The 13,897-nt window shown below is 38.7% G+C and overlaps 1 protein-coding gene and 1 non-coding gene across 9 annotated transcripts in view; both read right to left on the reverse strand.

The window, feature by feature from the left end:
• The window catches only part of Tipin (TIMELESS interacting protein), a 41,650-nt gene extending 29,339 nt beyond the window's left edge, over window positions 1–12,311 (reverse strand). For 5 of the 8 annotated variants that reach the window (XR_013343700.1, XR_013343699.1, XM_077799482.1 and 2 more), the window contains exons 1-8: window positions 12,228–12,311; window positions 11,468–11,531; window positions 10,440–10,577; window positions 10,242–10,320; window positions 9,965–10,040; window positions 6,369–6,491; window positions 6,070–6,133; window positions 1,233–1,439 (exon numbers count right to left, since the gene is read on the reverse strand). Coding sequence is in view for 6 of the 8 variants with exons in the window: in XM_077799482.1 (XP_077655608.1) it covers window positions 1,233–1,439; window positions 6,070–6,133; window positions 6,369–6,491; window positions 9,965–10,040; window positions 10,242–10,320; window positions 10,440–10,569 (679 nt within the window). In the remaining 2 variants the exon portion in view is untranslated. Of the gene's footprint in view, window positions 1–1,232; window positions 1,440–6,069; window positions 6,134–6,368; window positions 6,492–9,964; window positions 10,041–10,241; window positions 10,321–10,439; window positions 10,578–11,467; window positions 11,532–12,174 lie in introns of all 8 variants that reach the window. The other 3 variants (XM_077799483.1, XM_077799484.1, XM_077799480.1) reach the window with 3 other exon arrangements.
• On the reverse strand, window positions 4,768–4,903 carry LOC113180098 (small Cajal body-specific RNA 14). Its single transcript, XR_003300423.1, has one exon.
• Window positions 12,312–13,897: the final 1,586 nt, after the last annotated feature.

Genomic DNA, 13,897 nt, shown 5'->3' on the forward strand with positions numbered 1-13,897 from the left:
AATTGCGTAATAATTTTATGTCAAAGTGATCTAAAGTAAATTTAGGAAAATTACTTTTATTTGGGCAAATTTTAAGTTATATCTTATAAAGAGGTTAGACTTAAATACCTATTACCAGGTATATATTGAGATGGCAAGAAAGCTACTACTGTTAATTTTATCTTCATGTAATTTATTTTTGTAGTTGTAGATGAACAGAATACCTCTGTTGTATTGCTAAGTATTGGACCCAGTGCCTCATACATGCTAGGTAAGTGCTCTGCCACTGAGCTATAGTCCCAGCCCAATATTCATGTAATTTGTCACATGGTACTAATAAAACATTGGTAAAGATAAAAACTAAATTCATTTTAGCTGAAAAAAATATCATGATTGGTAGTCACAATATTTAAGAATGTTGTAATATTAAGTGAAACTTGTTTTACAATATGGTCTTTACTTACCATATAATTATTTTTCCCACTTTGAAGGAAAAATCTAGCAATTGAGAAAACTTGTGATTCTTTTTAAAAATAGTTTTAATGCTTATTTATATAGTATCTAACCCCATAATCATTTTTAAAAACAGCAAATTTAGAGCTGAGGATATATAACTCAACTGTAGAGCAGGTACATTATCATACACAAAGCTGTGGGTTCAATCCCTGGCTCCAAATAAATAAAGAGCAAATCTTAAAGTGGGAAGGGATAAGCAAATGAACAGCCACCAAAAGTGCACCTCATAACAGAACATAATACAATAAAAAGAATTTAGTGGTTGTGGCTCAGCGGTAGAGCGCCCCGCCTAGCATGTTCGAGGCCCTAGGTTCAATTCTCAGCACCACATAAAAATAAAGGTATTGTGTCTAAAAAATAAATATTAAAAAAAAAAAAGAATTTTAGTACCTATTTGTATCACAACAAATGGCTCTAAAATTCTCAATTGGTCCATGATTTAAAAAGTCAGGGAAGAATATATTTTTGAACAATTCAGAATCCAGAATCCTAGGAGATACTGAGCTATCCAGAAAACCATCTTAAACTCATTCTTTCAATATTTCCAAATAGCTCTCTTCCCCCCCCCCCTCTCTCTCTCTCACACACACACACACACACAAACACACACACAAACTTAATATCACACTTTTCCATTCCAGGAGGTAGTTTATTTAGGTAGATAGTAGAGAAGTTAAAATTTTCAACATGCCTATGATATATTAATGGCAGCTCATAAAACCAAGCATAAAACTTACCATTTCCTAGGGACTGACTATTACTCAGTAGCTTTGCCTGCCTTCTTTCCAAGGCCAGTTGTTTATTTCTCTCAATTCTTTGTTGTTGCTCTTCTGTTAGGTTTCTACTTGACTCAGAAGCAAACTTCTCACTTTCAGATGAGTCTGTCAAAAAGGGATCTAACTCGGCAGCAGTTACATCAAGGCCTTTGCTTTCCCCCACTTCATCTGCAGTAGAAAAGAAAAAAATAGTACAACTGAAGCCTTAGGAAAAAAGAGATTATGCAGATTTGAACTGAAAAGTGGCTTGAAGAGGCAACAACAGGTCAGGGCACAGTGATACATGCCTGTGATCCCAGTAACTCAGGAGGTTGAGACAAAAGGATCCCAAGTTTGAGGTCAGTTTGGACCCTATGCTAAAATAAAAGATAAAAAAGGGCTGGGTAGGGATTTAGCCCCTGGGTTCAACCCCCAGTATGAACAAAAGAAAACAAAACATAATAAAATGGTGGCAAGTGGCTGCATCTGAAGAAACAATTCATGAGGTATGAGAATATTGCAAATACATGCTTGATTCAAACAAGTAAAAGAAAAAAAATTTTTTTTTTTTTTTATTGGGGAGTACTAGGAATTGAACCCAGGGGCACTTAGCCACTGAGAAACATCCCCAGCTCTTTTTATTTTGAGATAGGGTCTTGTAAAATTGCTTAGAGCCTCACTAAATTGATGAAGCTGACTTTGAATTTGTGACCTCCTGCCTCAGCCTCCCAAACTGCTTAAATTACAGATATGTGCCACCACAACTGACCAAGAAATTTTTATAAAACACCTTAAAGGTGCATGTTTAATCAAATGAAAATATTATTAAGTGGTAGAGTACTTGCCTAGCATACGCAAGGTCTTGAGTTAAATCCCCAACACTGCAAATAATAATTAAGAAAAATTAAGCCAGGCGCAGTGGCACATGCCTGTAATCCCAGTGGCTCGGGAAGCTGAGGCAGGAGGATCATGAGTTCAAAGCCACACTAAGCAAAAGCACAGCACTAAGCAACTTAGTGAGACCCTATCTCTAAATAAAATACAAAATAGGGCTGGGATGTGGCCTCAGGGGTTAAATACCCCTAAGTTCAATTCCTAGTATCTGCCCCCCCCACAAAAAATTAAATTTTATTAACATATTTAAAATGAGGACTGGGAAGCTGGACACAGTGGCTTATACCTCTAATCCCAGTTATTCAGAAGACTGAGGCAAGAGGATTGCAAGTTTGAGGCCAACCTGGGCAACATAATGAGACCCCATCTCAAAAACTGAAAATAAAATGAGGGCCAAGGCTGAGGATGTGGCTCAGTGAGTAGGGTGCTTGTCCAGCATCCACAAGGACCTGGGTTCAATTCCCAGCATCAAAAGCCAAAAATGAAAGGACTTTAAGTGCTAAACTACCACTTGTCCATATGACAGAATTAGTCTGTTCTATGAACTGAACTGAAAAATGCAAGAAACAGGCCCTCGTTCATTTTCAAAATTCAGCATAATATGACATGGAGATGCTTCTGATTGCCCAGGCAAGTAAACTGACATTGTGTTTTTACCAAACACCAGCAAAATGCACAAGTGGTAGTTTAAAAAGATCTGAAAAAGAACAAAATGCCTTCAGGTAGAATAGAAACACAAGCAAAAAATAACAAAATGGCAGAGATGAGACTTCACTTTCTCTCTGCGTCATCTACATTATGGGATTAAAAAACGATAACCCCAGGGACTGGCGGTAGTGCATCCGCCTCGCACATGCAAGGCCCTGGGTTAGATCCTCAGCACCACATATAAATAAATAAAATAAAGTTATTGTGTCCACCTACAAATAATAAATATTTTAAAAAGATATGATAACTCCAACAGATCTGACAAAGCCACTTGAAAATTTTAAATCACTATATCCCCACTTGAAATATGAATTTATATCTCATCCCTGTCCTATAATGTATATTATGACTTATGATATTAGGTAAAATAGTAGAAAATATCCCAAAACATGAAAATAAACCTCTACAATTACTTAGTGATATATACTTAATCCAGCCCTTTACACAAAAGCCTCTTTGGAAACTCCTTCCTTTGTAGTTAAAAAGCCACTTTTCCTTCCTGGAATGGTAAAATATTTATGTGTCAAGAAACTAAAATGCGGGGCTGGGGATATGGCTCAAGCTGTAGCGTGCTCGCCTGGCATGCGTGCGGCCAGGGTTCGATCCTCAGCACCACATACAAACAAAGATGTTGTGTTCGCCGAAAACTGAAAAATAAATATTAAAAAAATCTCTCTCTTTAAAAATAAATAAATAAATAAATAGATAGATAAATAAATAATAAAGGCATTGTTTGTCTCCATCTTCACCTAAAAAATTAAAAAAAAAAAAAGAAAAAAAGAAAAAAGAAACTAAAATGCATTCCTTTGTCAAAAAATACTAATAGAATACTAATACTGCTGGAGAAGAAACAGGCACTAGAACCAATTATGAGTGAGGTATTCTTTTTCTTTTAATATTTAGTTCTAGTTGTAGTTGGACACAATTCCTTTATTTTTGTTTATATATTTTTATGTGGTGCTGAGGATGGAACCCAGGGCCTCACATGTGCTAGGTGAGCACTCTACTGCTGAGTCACAACCCCAGCCCCCACCAGTGAGGTTTTTAATATGCTTTACCTTACAGAGCTTAGAAGATTCTAAATCAATAATAATGAAATACCCAAACAAGTATTTTTCATGAGCCACAAAAGAAAAACTACTTTAGTAGTAAATGATCTCTTTAATATAAACAATGTTGTATGGGGGAAAAATATGAATGTAACCACTGATGAGGCAGTGTATTGCTTTAACTGGGATATAAAGGGGATCAAAACAAAACAAAACAAAAACAATTAGCAGGCCTGTAATCCCAGCAGCTCAGGAGGCTGAGACAGGAAGATCGTGAGTTGAAAGCCAGCCTCAGCAAAAGCAAGGCACTGAGCAACTCAGTGAGACCCTGTCTCTAAATAAAATATAAAACAGGGCTGGGGATGTGGCTCAGAAGTTGAGTGCTCCTAAATTCAATCCCTACTACCTGCCCTCCACCCAAATTAAAACCCCAGATAACTTAAATCACATTCCTTCACTTTTTTTTAACAGGGTGGTGGGTACTGGGAATTGAACCCAGGGATACTTTACCACTAAGTTACATTCCCAGCCTTCCCGTCTACCTTTTTTTTTTTTTTAAAGGCAGTGTTTAAATTGCTTAGGGCCTCACTAAGCTTACCAGGCTAGCCTTGAACTTGCAATCCTCCTGCTCAGGTTTCCAAGTCACTGGGATTACAGGTGTACACCATCACACCAAACTCCATCTCACTTTTATTTTTTTGTGGTGCTGGGGATGGAACCCATGGCCTTGTGCATATGAGGCAAGCACTATACCAACTGAGCTATATCCCCAGCCCCTCCATCTCACTTTTAAAAGCAACTTATAATTAACTTTGGGGGATTCAATATGGAACCTGTATTTCCCACATCTATTAAAAGTTACAAAACATGTATGGAGCCATCGCACAGAAAATCTGATAACTGTACAGATCCTGTCGGCAGGAACCATCTATGTTAATGTGTGTGACTGTCTATGGTTGCACTGTACAACTAACAAATGCAATCAACATCAGGAACAGTCACATGAGTCTTATTAAAATCCTACATTCAGAATGTGCACTATAAGTGAAATGCAAACTTTCATCATCACTGTATTCTGCCTAATCCAGGGGCACTTAATTACTGAGCCACATCCTCAGTCCTTTTTAATTTTTTAAAATTTTGAGACAGGGCCTCACTAAGTTGCTTAGGGCCTTACTAAGTTGCTGAGCCTGGTTTTAAACTTGCAATCCTCCTGCCTCAGCCTCCTGAGCTGCTGGTATTACAGGCATGTGTCACCATGCCCGACCCTCTATCTTGATACATATTTTTATTAACAAACACTATAAAGGATTAATGGTCAGACAAATTCTCACAAGTTCACATTTTTTTTTTAATTTATTTATATGTGGGGCTGGGGATGTGGCTCAAGCGGTAGCGCGCTCGCCTGGCATGCGTGCAGCCCGGGTTCGATCCTCAGCATCACATACCAACAGAGATGTGTCCGCCGAGAACTAAAAAATAAATATTAAAAAAAAAAAAAAATCTCTCTCTCCTCTCTCACTCTTTAAAAAAAAAAAAATTTATTTATATGTGGTGCTGAAAATTGAACCCAGTGCCTCACACATGCTAGGCAAGCACTCTGCCACTGAGCCACAATCGCAGCCCTGCAACTATATCTTTAAGAAGCAAATTTCAGGGGCTGAGTGGCAGCGCACGTGCCTGGTATGTGTGAGGCACTGGGTTTGATTCTCAGTACCACGTATGAAAAAAAAAGATCTGTCAGCAACTAAAAAATATTAAAAAAAAAAAAAGAAACAAATTTCAGCCAGGCGTGGTGGCACACGCCTGGAATCCCAGTGGCTTGGGAAGCTGAGGTAGGAGGATCATGAGTTTAAAGCCAGCCTTAGCAATGGCATGTGCTAAGCAACTCAGACCTGTCTCTAAATAAAATACAAAATAGGGCTGGGGATATGGCTTAGTAGCTGAGTGGCCCTGAGTTTAATCCCCAGTACCACTCCCCTAAAAAAGAAAAAAAAAACAAATTTCATATGCATTCTAGATTTCCTAATGCATTTTAACTTGTTCTTATCAACTGTACTGATTATATACACAATACAGATTGAGAATACAGTCCTCTGTTACCTACCCCAACTGGATCCATTTCTAAAAGCAAAATTGTTATAAAGCAGATAAACCTACATACTTACCATCATTGCTAACAAAATCTTCATGTAAAATAGGGAGATCAAGTCGAATTCGTTTTAAACAGGTCTGACAATAAAGAAGATATTTTTACATTTTCATCTAAATGTTAGGAAGAGAAATGATCATTTATTCAATTCTTAGTTTCTAAAGAATTGTCCTTCAAATAAACACTATTAATTTTCCCTCTCTACCACAACAAATTTCAAAATGAAAACCCCAAAATAGCAATCTAACCTCAGCTACATTTACCTTTGTTCTATTTAGCACTGTGAACAACATTCATAATAATCACAATACTTACCTGCACTTCCTTTTTATTTCCCAGATATTCAACTCTGTCAATAAAATCCTCAAATTGTAGTTTGGGGAATAGCCTATGTGCCCAGTGCTCCATGTTTCTGATTAGTGTCTTCAAGTCTTCAGCCTGGCACATAAAAATAAAAATGCTAAATAGAAGACTCATTCTCACATTGGCCTTGTCAGCAGATTTCAGAACTGAAAAGAAATGCCAAAGTCATTGGTGTCATATTTATAAGGTTAGGAAACTTTTAGAAGGAAATTTACAAAGAAAAATATTTGCTAAGGGCTTAGAGGATTACAGTTCTAAAACAGCACTGGATACATATTTTTAAAAATCAGAGGAGCTGAAGTTGGGCATGATGTTGCATGTTTGCAATCCTAGATACTTCCAAGGCTGACATAGGAGGATCACAATTTCAGGGCCAACCTCAGAAACTTAGCGAGATCCTATCTCAAAAAATAAAAAGGGCAGAAGGTGTAGTTCCGTGGTAGAACACCTCTGGTCTCAATTCCTAGCCCCACAAAACATAAATAAACAAAATTAAAAACCAGATGAAAAAATACCAGTAAGAAAATTTCCAAGATAATAATATGTGTCTTTTCAGAATTGTAAAGTAAAACCCCAAAATGAGCTTTAATACAATATGTCAAAATATCTCTCAGGAATCCTAACTGGAATAAGTTATAGTCCATATATGTATAAAAGGTCAAAATACACTCTACTATCAAGTGTATCTAAAAAGAACAATAATTAAAAAAAAACTTTTATGAATAACTAAACACTGACAGATCCCAAAATCATATACTTAGAAAAAAATCATTGAGAATTCAGAACTATAAGGAATATATTTAAAAACCCCAAGGACAGAGACTAGAAAGAACAGTTTAAACATTTTCAAACCATTAAGACCTCTCCATATTTGAAATTCCAATTAAGATTTTTTAAAAATGTAAATTAAAAATAAATTTTAATAAACTTGACTCATGAAAAGTAAAGTTATAAATTCCTGGTTTTGCTATAAAATATTCATTCTTCACTTTACAATATTTTTAAATAGGAGAATGATTAAAGCACAGGCTCTACATCAGACTACATAAAGTCAAATTCCAATTCCATCACTTAAAAGCCATTTACATCTCTGTACCTATTTCCTCATGTGTGAGACTAATATACATACCTTACAGGGTTATTGTAAGGATTAATAAAAACAATGTGCCACAGGCATGGTGAAGCATACCTGTAATCCCAGAGGTTCGGGAGGCTGAAGCACGAGGATTACAAATTCAAAGCCAGTCTTAGCAACTTAGCAAAGCCTTAGCAATTTAGAGAGACCCTGTCTCAAAATAAAATATAAAAGGGCTAGGTATGTGGCTCAGTGGTCAAGCACCCTTGGGTTCAATCCCTAGTACCAAAAATTAAAAAATAAAGAAATAAAACAAAAACCCTGATATGGCTCAGTGGTTAAGCACACTGAGGTTCAATCTCAGGTATCAAACAAGCAAACAGTGCACCTGACACTATGTAAATTCTGAAATGTTGCTATTTTTATTTGACCATGACTAGAAGCCAAAGGTCAAAACTACCAACTCTATCACTGACTAAATATGTTTTTTTTGTTGTTGTTTTTAAAGAGAGAGTGGGGGGGGGAGGGAGAGGGAGGGGGAGGGGGAGGGGGAGGGAGAGGGAGAGGGAGAGGGAGAGGGAGAGGGAGAGGGAGAGGGAGAGGGAGAGGGAGAGGGAGAAGAGAGAAGAGAGAATTTTAATATTTTTTTTTTTAGTTATCGGCGGACACAACATCTTTGCTTTGTATGTGGTGCTGAGGATCGAACCCCGGCCGCACCGCTTGAGCACATCCCCAGCCCTATATATGTAATACTAAGAACACAATCTCTTTTCATTCTCCCCTTCTAATAATAAAGGTATAAATTATTTTAAAGATTCAATTACCTAAAATCATTTTCCAGTTGGAAGTAGCTGATTAACCACCTCACAATGTCACATTAGACACAAAGGAACCAAGAAAAGAAAAAACTGTGCTGGGGGCATAGCTCAGTGGTAGAGCATTTGCTTAGTGCTCTCAAAGTCCTGGGTTCAATCCCCAACATTGCAAAAACATGATAGTTGAAAAAAAAAAAACCAAAAAACTAAATACAGTTAAGTCCCAAGTTAATATAAGAAGAAAAAGTAGTGAGTGTTCAAAATTGTAAGAAAATAGTAAAAATTTCTAAGGGCAAAATACAGAATAAAGTAAACTCAAAGCACATTCTGGCCCAATGAAAAAACACAAAATGCCTATTCTTCATACAAACTTACTTATTTTAATAAAGGCTTATTATAAACATAATCAACTTCATAAATTCAAAGTACCAATTCACCACTAATACCTGAAAATTTCATCTACCACTATCCTATCTCGTCTAGTACTAGTACCACTACTACTATTACTACCTTATCCCTCAGGTAGTACAACAGCCTGAGTTGTTGAAGACCTCCAGTTTCTTTCTCCTTACAAATTATCCTGCATACCATACACCTAAATGTTACTGTCAATATTATTTTAGTTGGGCAATTAAACATGAAGACTAAGCTCAGTTTTAATTATTGGCCATTGGCCACTCACTTAAAACTCTAAGTCTGTGACTAGATAATGGGACCAACACTCACTTCATAGATTGAAAATTAACAGAGAACATATTTGAAATACTTTAAACTGCAAAGCCCTATAAAAAGATTATCTACCAAAAACCTACCTAGTCTTATTATTCAAAGATAAGAGAATTTTAAAACATACATTTATACAGTGTATATCTGTTATTAAATGTTTTCATTTTTTCAAAAACTTTACTGATATCTATTAACCAGACACTGAATCATATCTTGGGGACATATAAGTGATCAATTCAGGCAGTCTTTGCCCTCATGAAGTTTAAAATCATTCTTTGAAGAACAAAGTAAATTCTATTCCTCCTATCTGTGTGTGTGTATTTGTTTGCTAATGGGGATTGAACCCAGAGATACTTTACTGTTAAGCTATACCTCATCTTTTTTTTTTTTTTTTTTTTTTAATTTGAGATAGATCTCATGAAGCTGCCCAAGCTGGCTTCACACCTGTGATCCTCTTGCTTTCACCTCTCAAGTCATTAGATTACAGGTGTGCACCACCACGCCTAGCTTCCTCTAAATTTGTAACTTTAAACTCAGGCTTAGAGACTCAGAAATGATTTTACCTAAAGCTATGATTTTACATATATATGTATGTATATCTACATATGATGTGACAAAAAATGAGACTACACAGACATATTTTCTAATTCTTTAAATAGTACCTTTTCCACTACAACACAACTGCTTTTCAGGTGATATTATGATTAATGACCATAATGAGCCCACAGTTTACTGCTATTTTAAAAAACAAGACTAGGGCTGGGGCTGTAGCTCAGTGGCAGAGTGCTTGCCTGGCATGCGTGGGGCACTGGGTTCTATCCTCAGCGCCACATAAAAATAAACAAATAAAATAAAGGCGTTCTGTCCCTCTACAACTATAAAAGATATTTAAAAAAAAAAAAAGACAAAAAGGAAAATAAGACCTTTCTTACCTCATGACCTTTCCCTTTGAATTTTGTCTTATCAAACACATGCCTTAAGGCAGGAAGTCCTCTCTCTGAAATTAATCTGTAAATAGAAAAACATTTTGAATTTCAAGTTTCCTACAGTGAAGTCCAAACCAAGACCATAGAAAAAATAAATATTTTCTCCTAAATGAAAACAAATGTTTATAGAACAATCTGATTTTCAATTCATCCCAACCCAAAGCTTGTAACATTAGAAAAAAACAATAGCTATAAAGTATAAATGTGTATGGAAAACACGTACCTCTGAGCATCCAACTTGGGAATATTCCTTTTAACTGTTCTCTTTACAGGTACAGGAACAGGTGCTCTGGTCCCTGACCCTGATGAAATATATCAAGAAGCAGCATTAAATAATTTAAGCCTTACTTACAAATTTATTATTTATAAGCTGATGGATGGATAAGTGAACATGGACACTTTTGTGAAACTCTATACAGACCTTCATCAGGTTCAGCTCCTTCACCATCTCTCTGCGGAGATGCTGGAGGTGGGAAAGGAGGAAAAGTTTCATCTTCTACATGTTCATAATCTGGCAGGTCAACTAAGCCATTCTCTTGCGGTTCTAACATTTTTTTCTCTAGGGGAAAAAAAAAGTAAAATTATTCTTATTTATCCAAAATAATATTCCTATTATACAGTTAAGTTCCAGATGAAGCAAGTTCATGGGTAAGCGACATTTTAGACTCACACATCATAAAAAAAAAAAAAGGAGAAGAAAACAATGAGGAAAAAGACTAGGCTAGAAACTGGCACTGAGTTCTACTATAGACTCTACCACTGAATATGATTTTGAACAAAATCATTTTACATCAACTACTTGATGAGTTAGTAAGTACCTGAGACTTGTACTTGATGAGTTAATAAGCACCTGAGACTTCTTTTCAATGGCTTCTGTTTTAAGAATAAAAACCCCCAAGGTCATGAGTAAACTGGCCTCTATACCTCTTAGGCCCCACTTTACATAACTCTCTTTGCCCCTTCTTTCAGTTCCTTGAAAGAGCCATATCCCTCATGGCCTTGGATCTTTGCAATTGCTATTTCCTATCTTAAATGCTCTTCCCTGACTCCTAATCTCTTTCAGATTTCCATTACCACCTCCTCAGAAAATCTATCCCAATTTCCTCAATTTAAATCCTCTTTTAATAAGCACTGATAATACCAAGTCTCACAGTAATTATTATTTCAACATTAGGTTTTGTGTGCTTATTTAATGTTTGTTTACCATACTAGACCAGGTAGGGCTCTTTGTGTTCCCCCACTGCATCCCTACTGCTGGTACACAAAAGGTGCTCAATATATATTTGTTAGTGAAGGAAGTAGAGAAAAGAATTACAAACCAGGCAAAGTGACATGCACCTATAGTCCCAGCACGCTAAAACAGTAAGATCCCTGAGCCCAAGCATTCCAGGTCACCCCGGGGAACACACAGACTCAGTCTTTAAAAATAAATAAAACAAGTATATTTACCTCTATTTCAATTAAGTCCTTTGGAAAGAAGTGAGGTTCAGAAATTTGAGGTTGACAGGGAGCTCTGAGTTTGGTGACAAGGCACAAACTATATTAAGTTCATCAAGGAAGTGTTCGGGCATGGAGCATAGGGCGAGGAGTGTCAGTAAACTGATGCTCCTTAGCTGCAGATCACATTTCCTACACTTCTTTCACGCCTTGACAATGGTGGCATAACTGCCTCTTTTTAAGACACTGATCAAACTCTTAACTTCCTCCTCTGATCCCCAAACTTTCAGAGGACTGAAGATTAACACACGTAATATCCAAACCACAATTCGTTCCCAGACCCTTCCGTTTCCCAAGTCCAACTTTCCCATGTCCCCAAGTCGTCGAACAGAAGCCCTGTGTCTGACTTTAATTCCCCTGGGTCCCACGGCTAAAAACATCACCCCTCCCAGCCTCCTCTCCAACTCTCATCTCGCTCCCCCGGTTCAACCGGGTTCGTTCACTGCACATCCACAAGGCGCCCTCTGTGTTTATAGGGCCATCTACAGAAGCGGAGGGACCCGGAAACGCGCTCGCTCCCGCCAGAAGGCTCGGCTTAGCGGCAGGCAGCCCTGAACGGCAACGCAGGTAAACGTGCCCGCCCCCACCGGTCCAGGCCGGTCCGGCCGCCCCCCCGCTCCAGGGGCGCTCCGCCGAAATCCTGTTCTCCAGCTCCTCACCCGCTCCCTGAGACTCCCCAGCTCCTGTCAAGCTCCGAAAGAAGCCTCCTCACCAAGAACTTCACTTTCGCGGCACCCGCTTTCAGCTCACGCCGCCTGCAGCCTCTGCGCGGTGGGCGCCCCGCTGGACGCAGCGGGTGAACCGAACTTCTCGCGAGATGCCGACACACCCGCGGTGTAAGAGCTCTCGGAGTTTGGCGCCAAATACACGCAGGGCCTGGGCGGGGCTTCAGGCCCCTCCCCCCCACGCGGCCACGCGGTTCCCCACCTTTCTGAATCTTGAGTTTTCCGTGCTTCGGCCGTCCTTCTCCCGAGGTGTTCTTTCTCCTCCTTTGCTTAAAGTTCATAGTTGTTACTTCCTGGACACTTTATACTTTGGAAGTGTTGAAAACTGAGTTGTAGAGGAAGTTAAAAACGGGTAGAGGGAAGCTGTATTGATTGCGAAACTGCCGTTTTTTCAGAGTTGATGGCGGAATGCCTGGAGCGTGAGTGCGGCTTTTCCTGGGTGCCGGGGATTGAGCCCAGGGGCCTCCACTGGGCTACTTCCCCAGCCCTTTTTATTTCTTTACTTTGAAGTGGCCTAAGCTTCCCAGGCTGGCATGGACCTTGTCGTTGTCACGAGTCGCACTTTGTAACGTAAGTTAACTTTTTTTTTTTTTTTTTTTAACTAGCCAGGCGCGTCGGGACTCGCCTGTAATGCCAGCGACTCGCCACGCTGTCGCAGGAGGATCTCCATCACCTCAGTAATTTAGCGAAACCCTGTCTTAAAAATGGGCTGGGGGGTATAGCGTAAAGCGCCTCAGGTTATTTCTCCCAAAAAAGGAAGAAAGAAAAGAAAAACCAAAATGATATCTGCAGCAAATTATCTAACCATCCCGATTTGGCAAACCTAAAAGATAAAGTGTTAGCAAGAATATCCTAGGTACTTTTTTTTTTTTTTTTTGGTACTGGCATGCCCCCTTTTTTTGAGCTACACCATCTCTAATTTTTTGTATGTTGAAATTAAAAATTTAAAGAATGGATCAAATATGAGAAGAGAACATGACAAAATTGCCAGTTCTATGTGCCTGAAATTGTGTGTGAAAATGTATATGCACATGAAAAGACCCCCGTTTCCCTGTCCAAGGAGAATCACACGAAACACTGGCTGCAAAAAGCACGAGGGATTTATTGGGGGACACAGGCGCCTGCGGGTGCCCAGCAGAACCTCAGCCGGAGCTTTGGTGAGCTGGCACACCGGGCTTGGGGATACAGAGATTTTTATAGGGTAAAGGGGCAGTTTTCAAGCACGGCAAACAATAGGTTTCTTATTAGTTAATTTTAAACCCAGCATATAGGCTACCTAAAGGGCAAAGTTGTTTTTCACTTTATGTTACTGGAAAAGCCACATAAAAGTTACATGTTAGCACTCTGGTCCTCCTGTTGCTGCTCATTCAGGCATGCCTTAGGACCTGGTCCTTTGTGCTTTCTCAACCGGTTACACCTAACTGATTGTCTGAAAAACACCTCTGGTGCCTGCATAGGTTTGTGACATGCCTCAGTGGTTTTGCAACTAGGCCTGAGGTTGTTGGGCTGGGGTCTTTCATTCCCCCCTTTGTCTGGAAACTTGGGAACCAATCATGGTTCCCTCAGTTGTGGGCCTATTTGGGCAGACTCTACATCTTGGTAAACAGTAATCCTCAGGGGACAGTCTTTAACTTTCCAAACTTACTTAAAATTGGCC

Source organism: Urocitellus parryii, chromosome 6 (assembly GCF_045843805.1).
Source record: "Urocitellus parryii isolate mUroPar1 chromosome 6, mUroPar1.hap1, whole genome shotgun sequence".
NCBI classification, from domain to species: domain Eukaryota; kingdom Metazoa; phylum Chordata; class Mammalia; order Rodentia; family Sciuridae; genus Urocitellus; species Urocitellus parryii.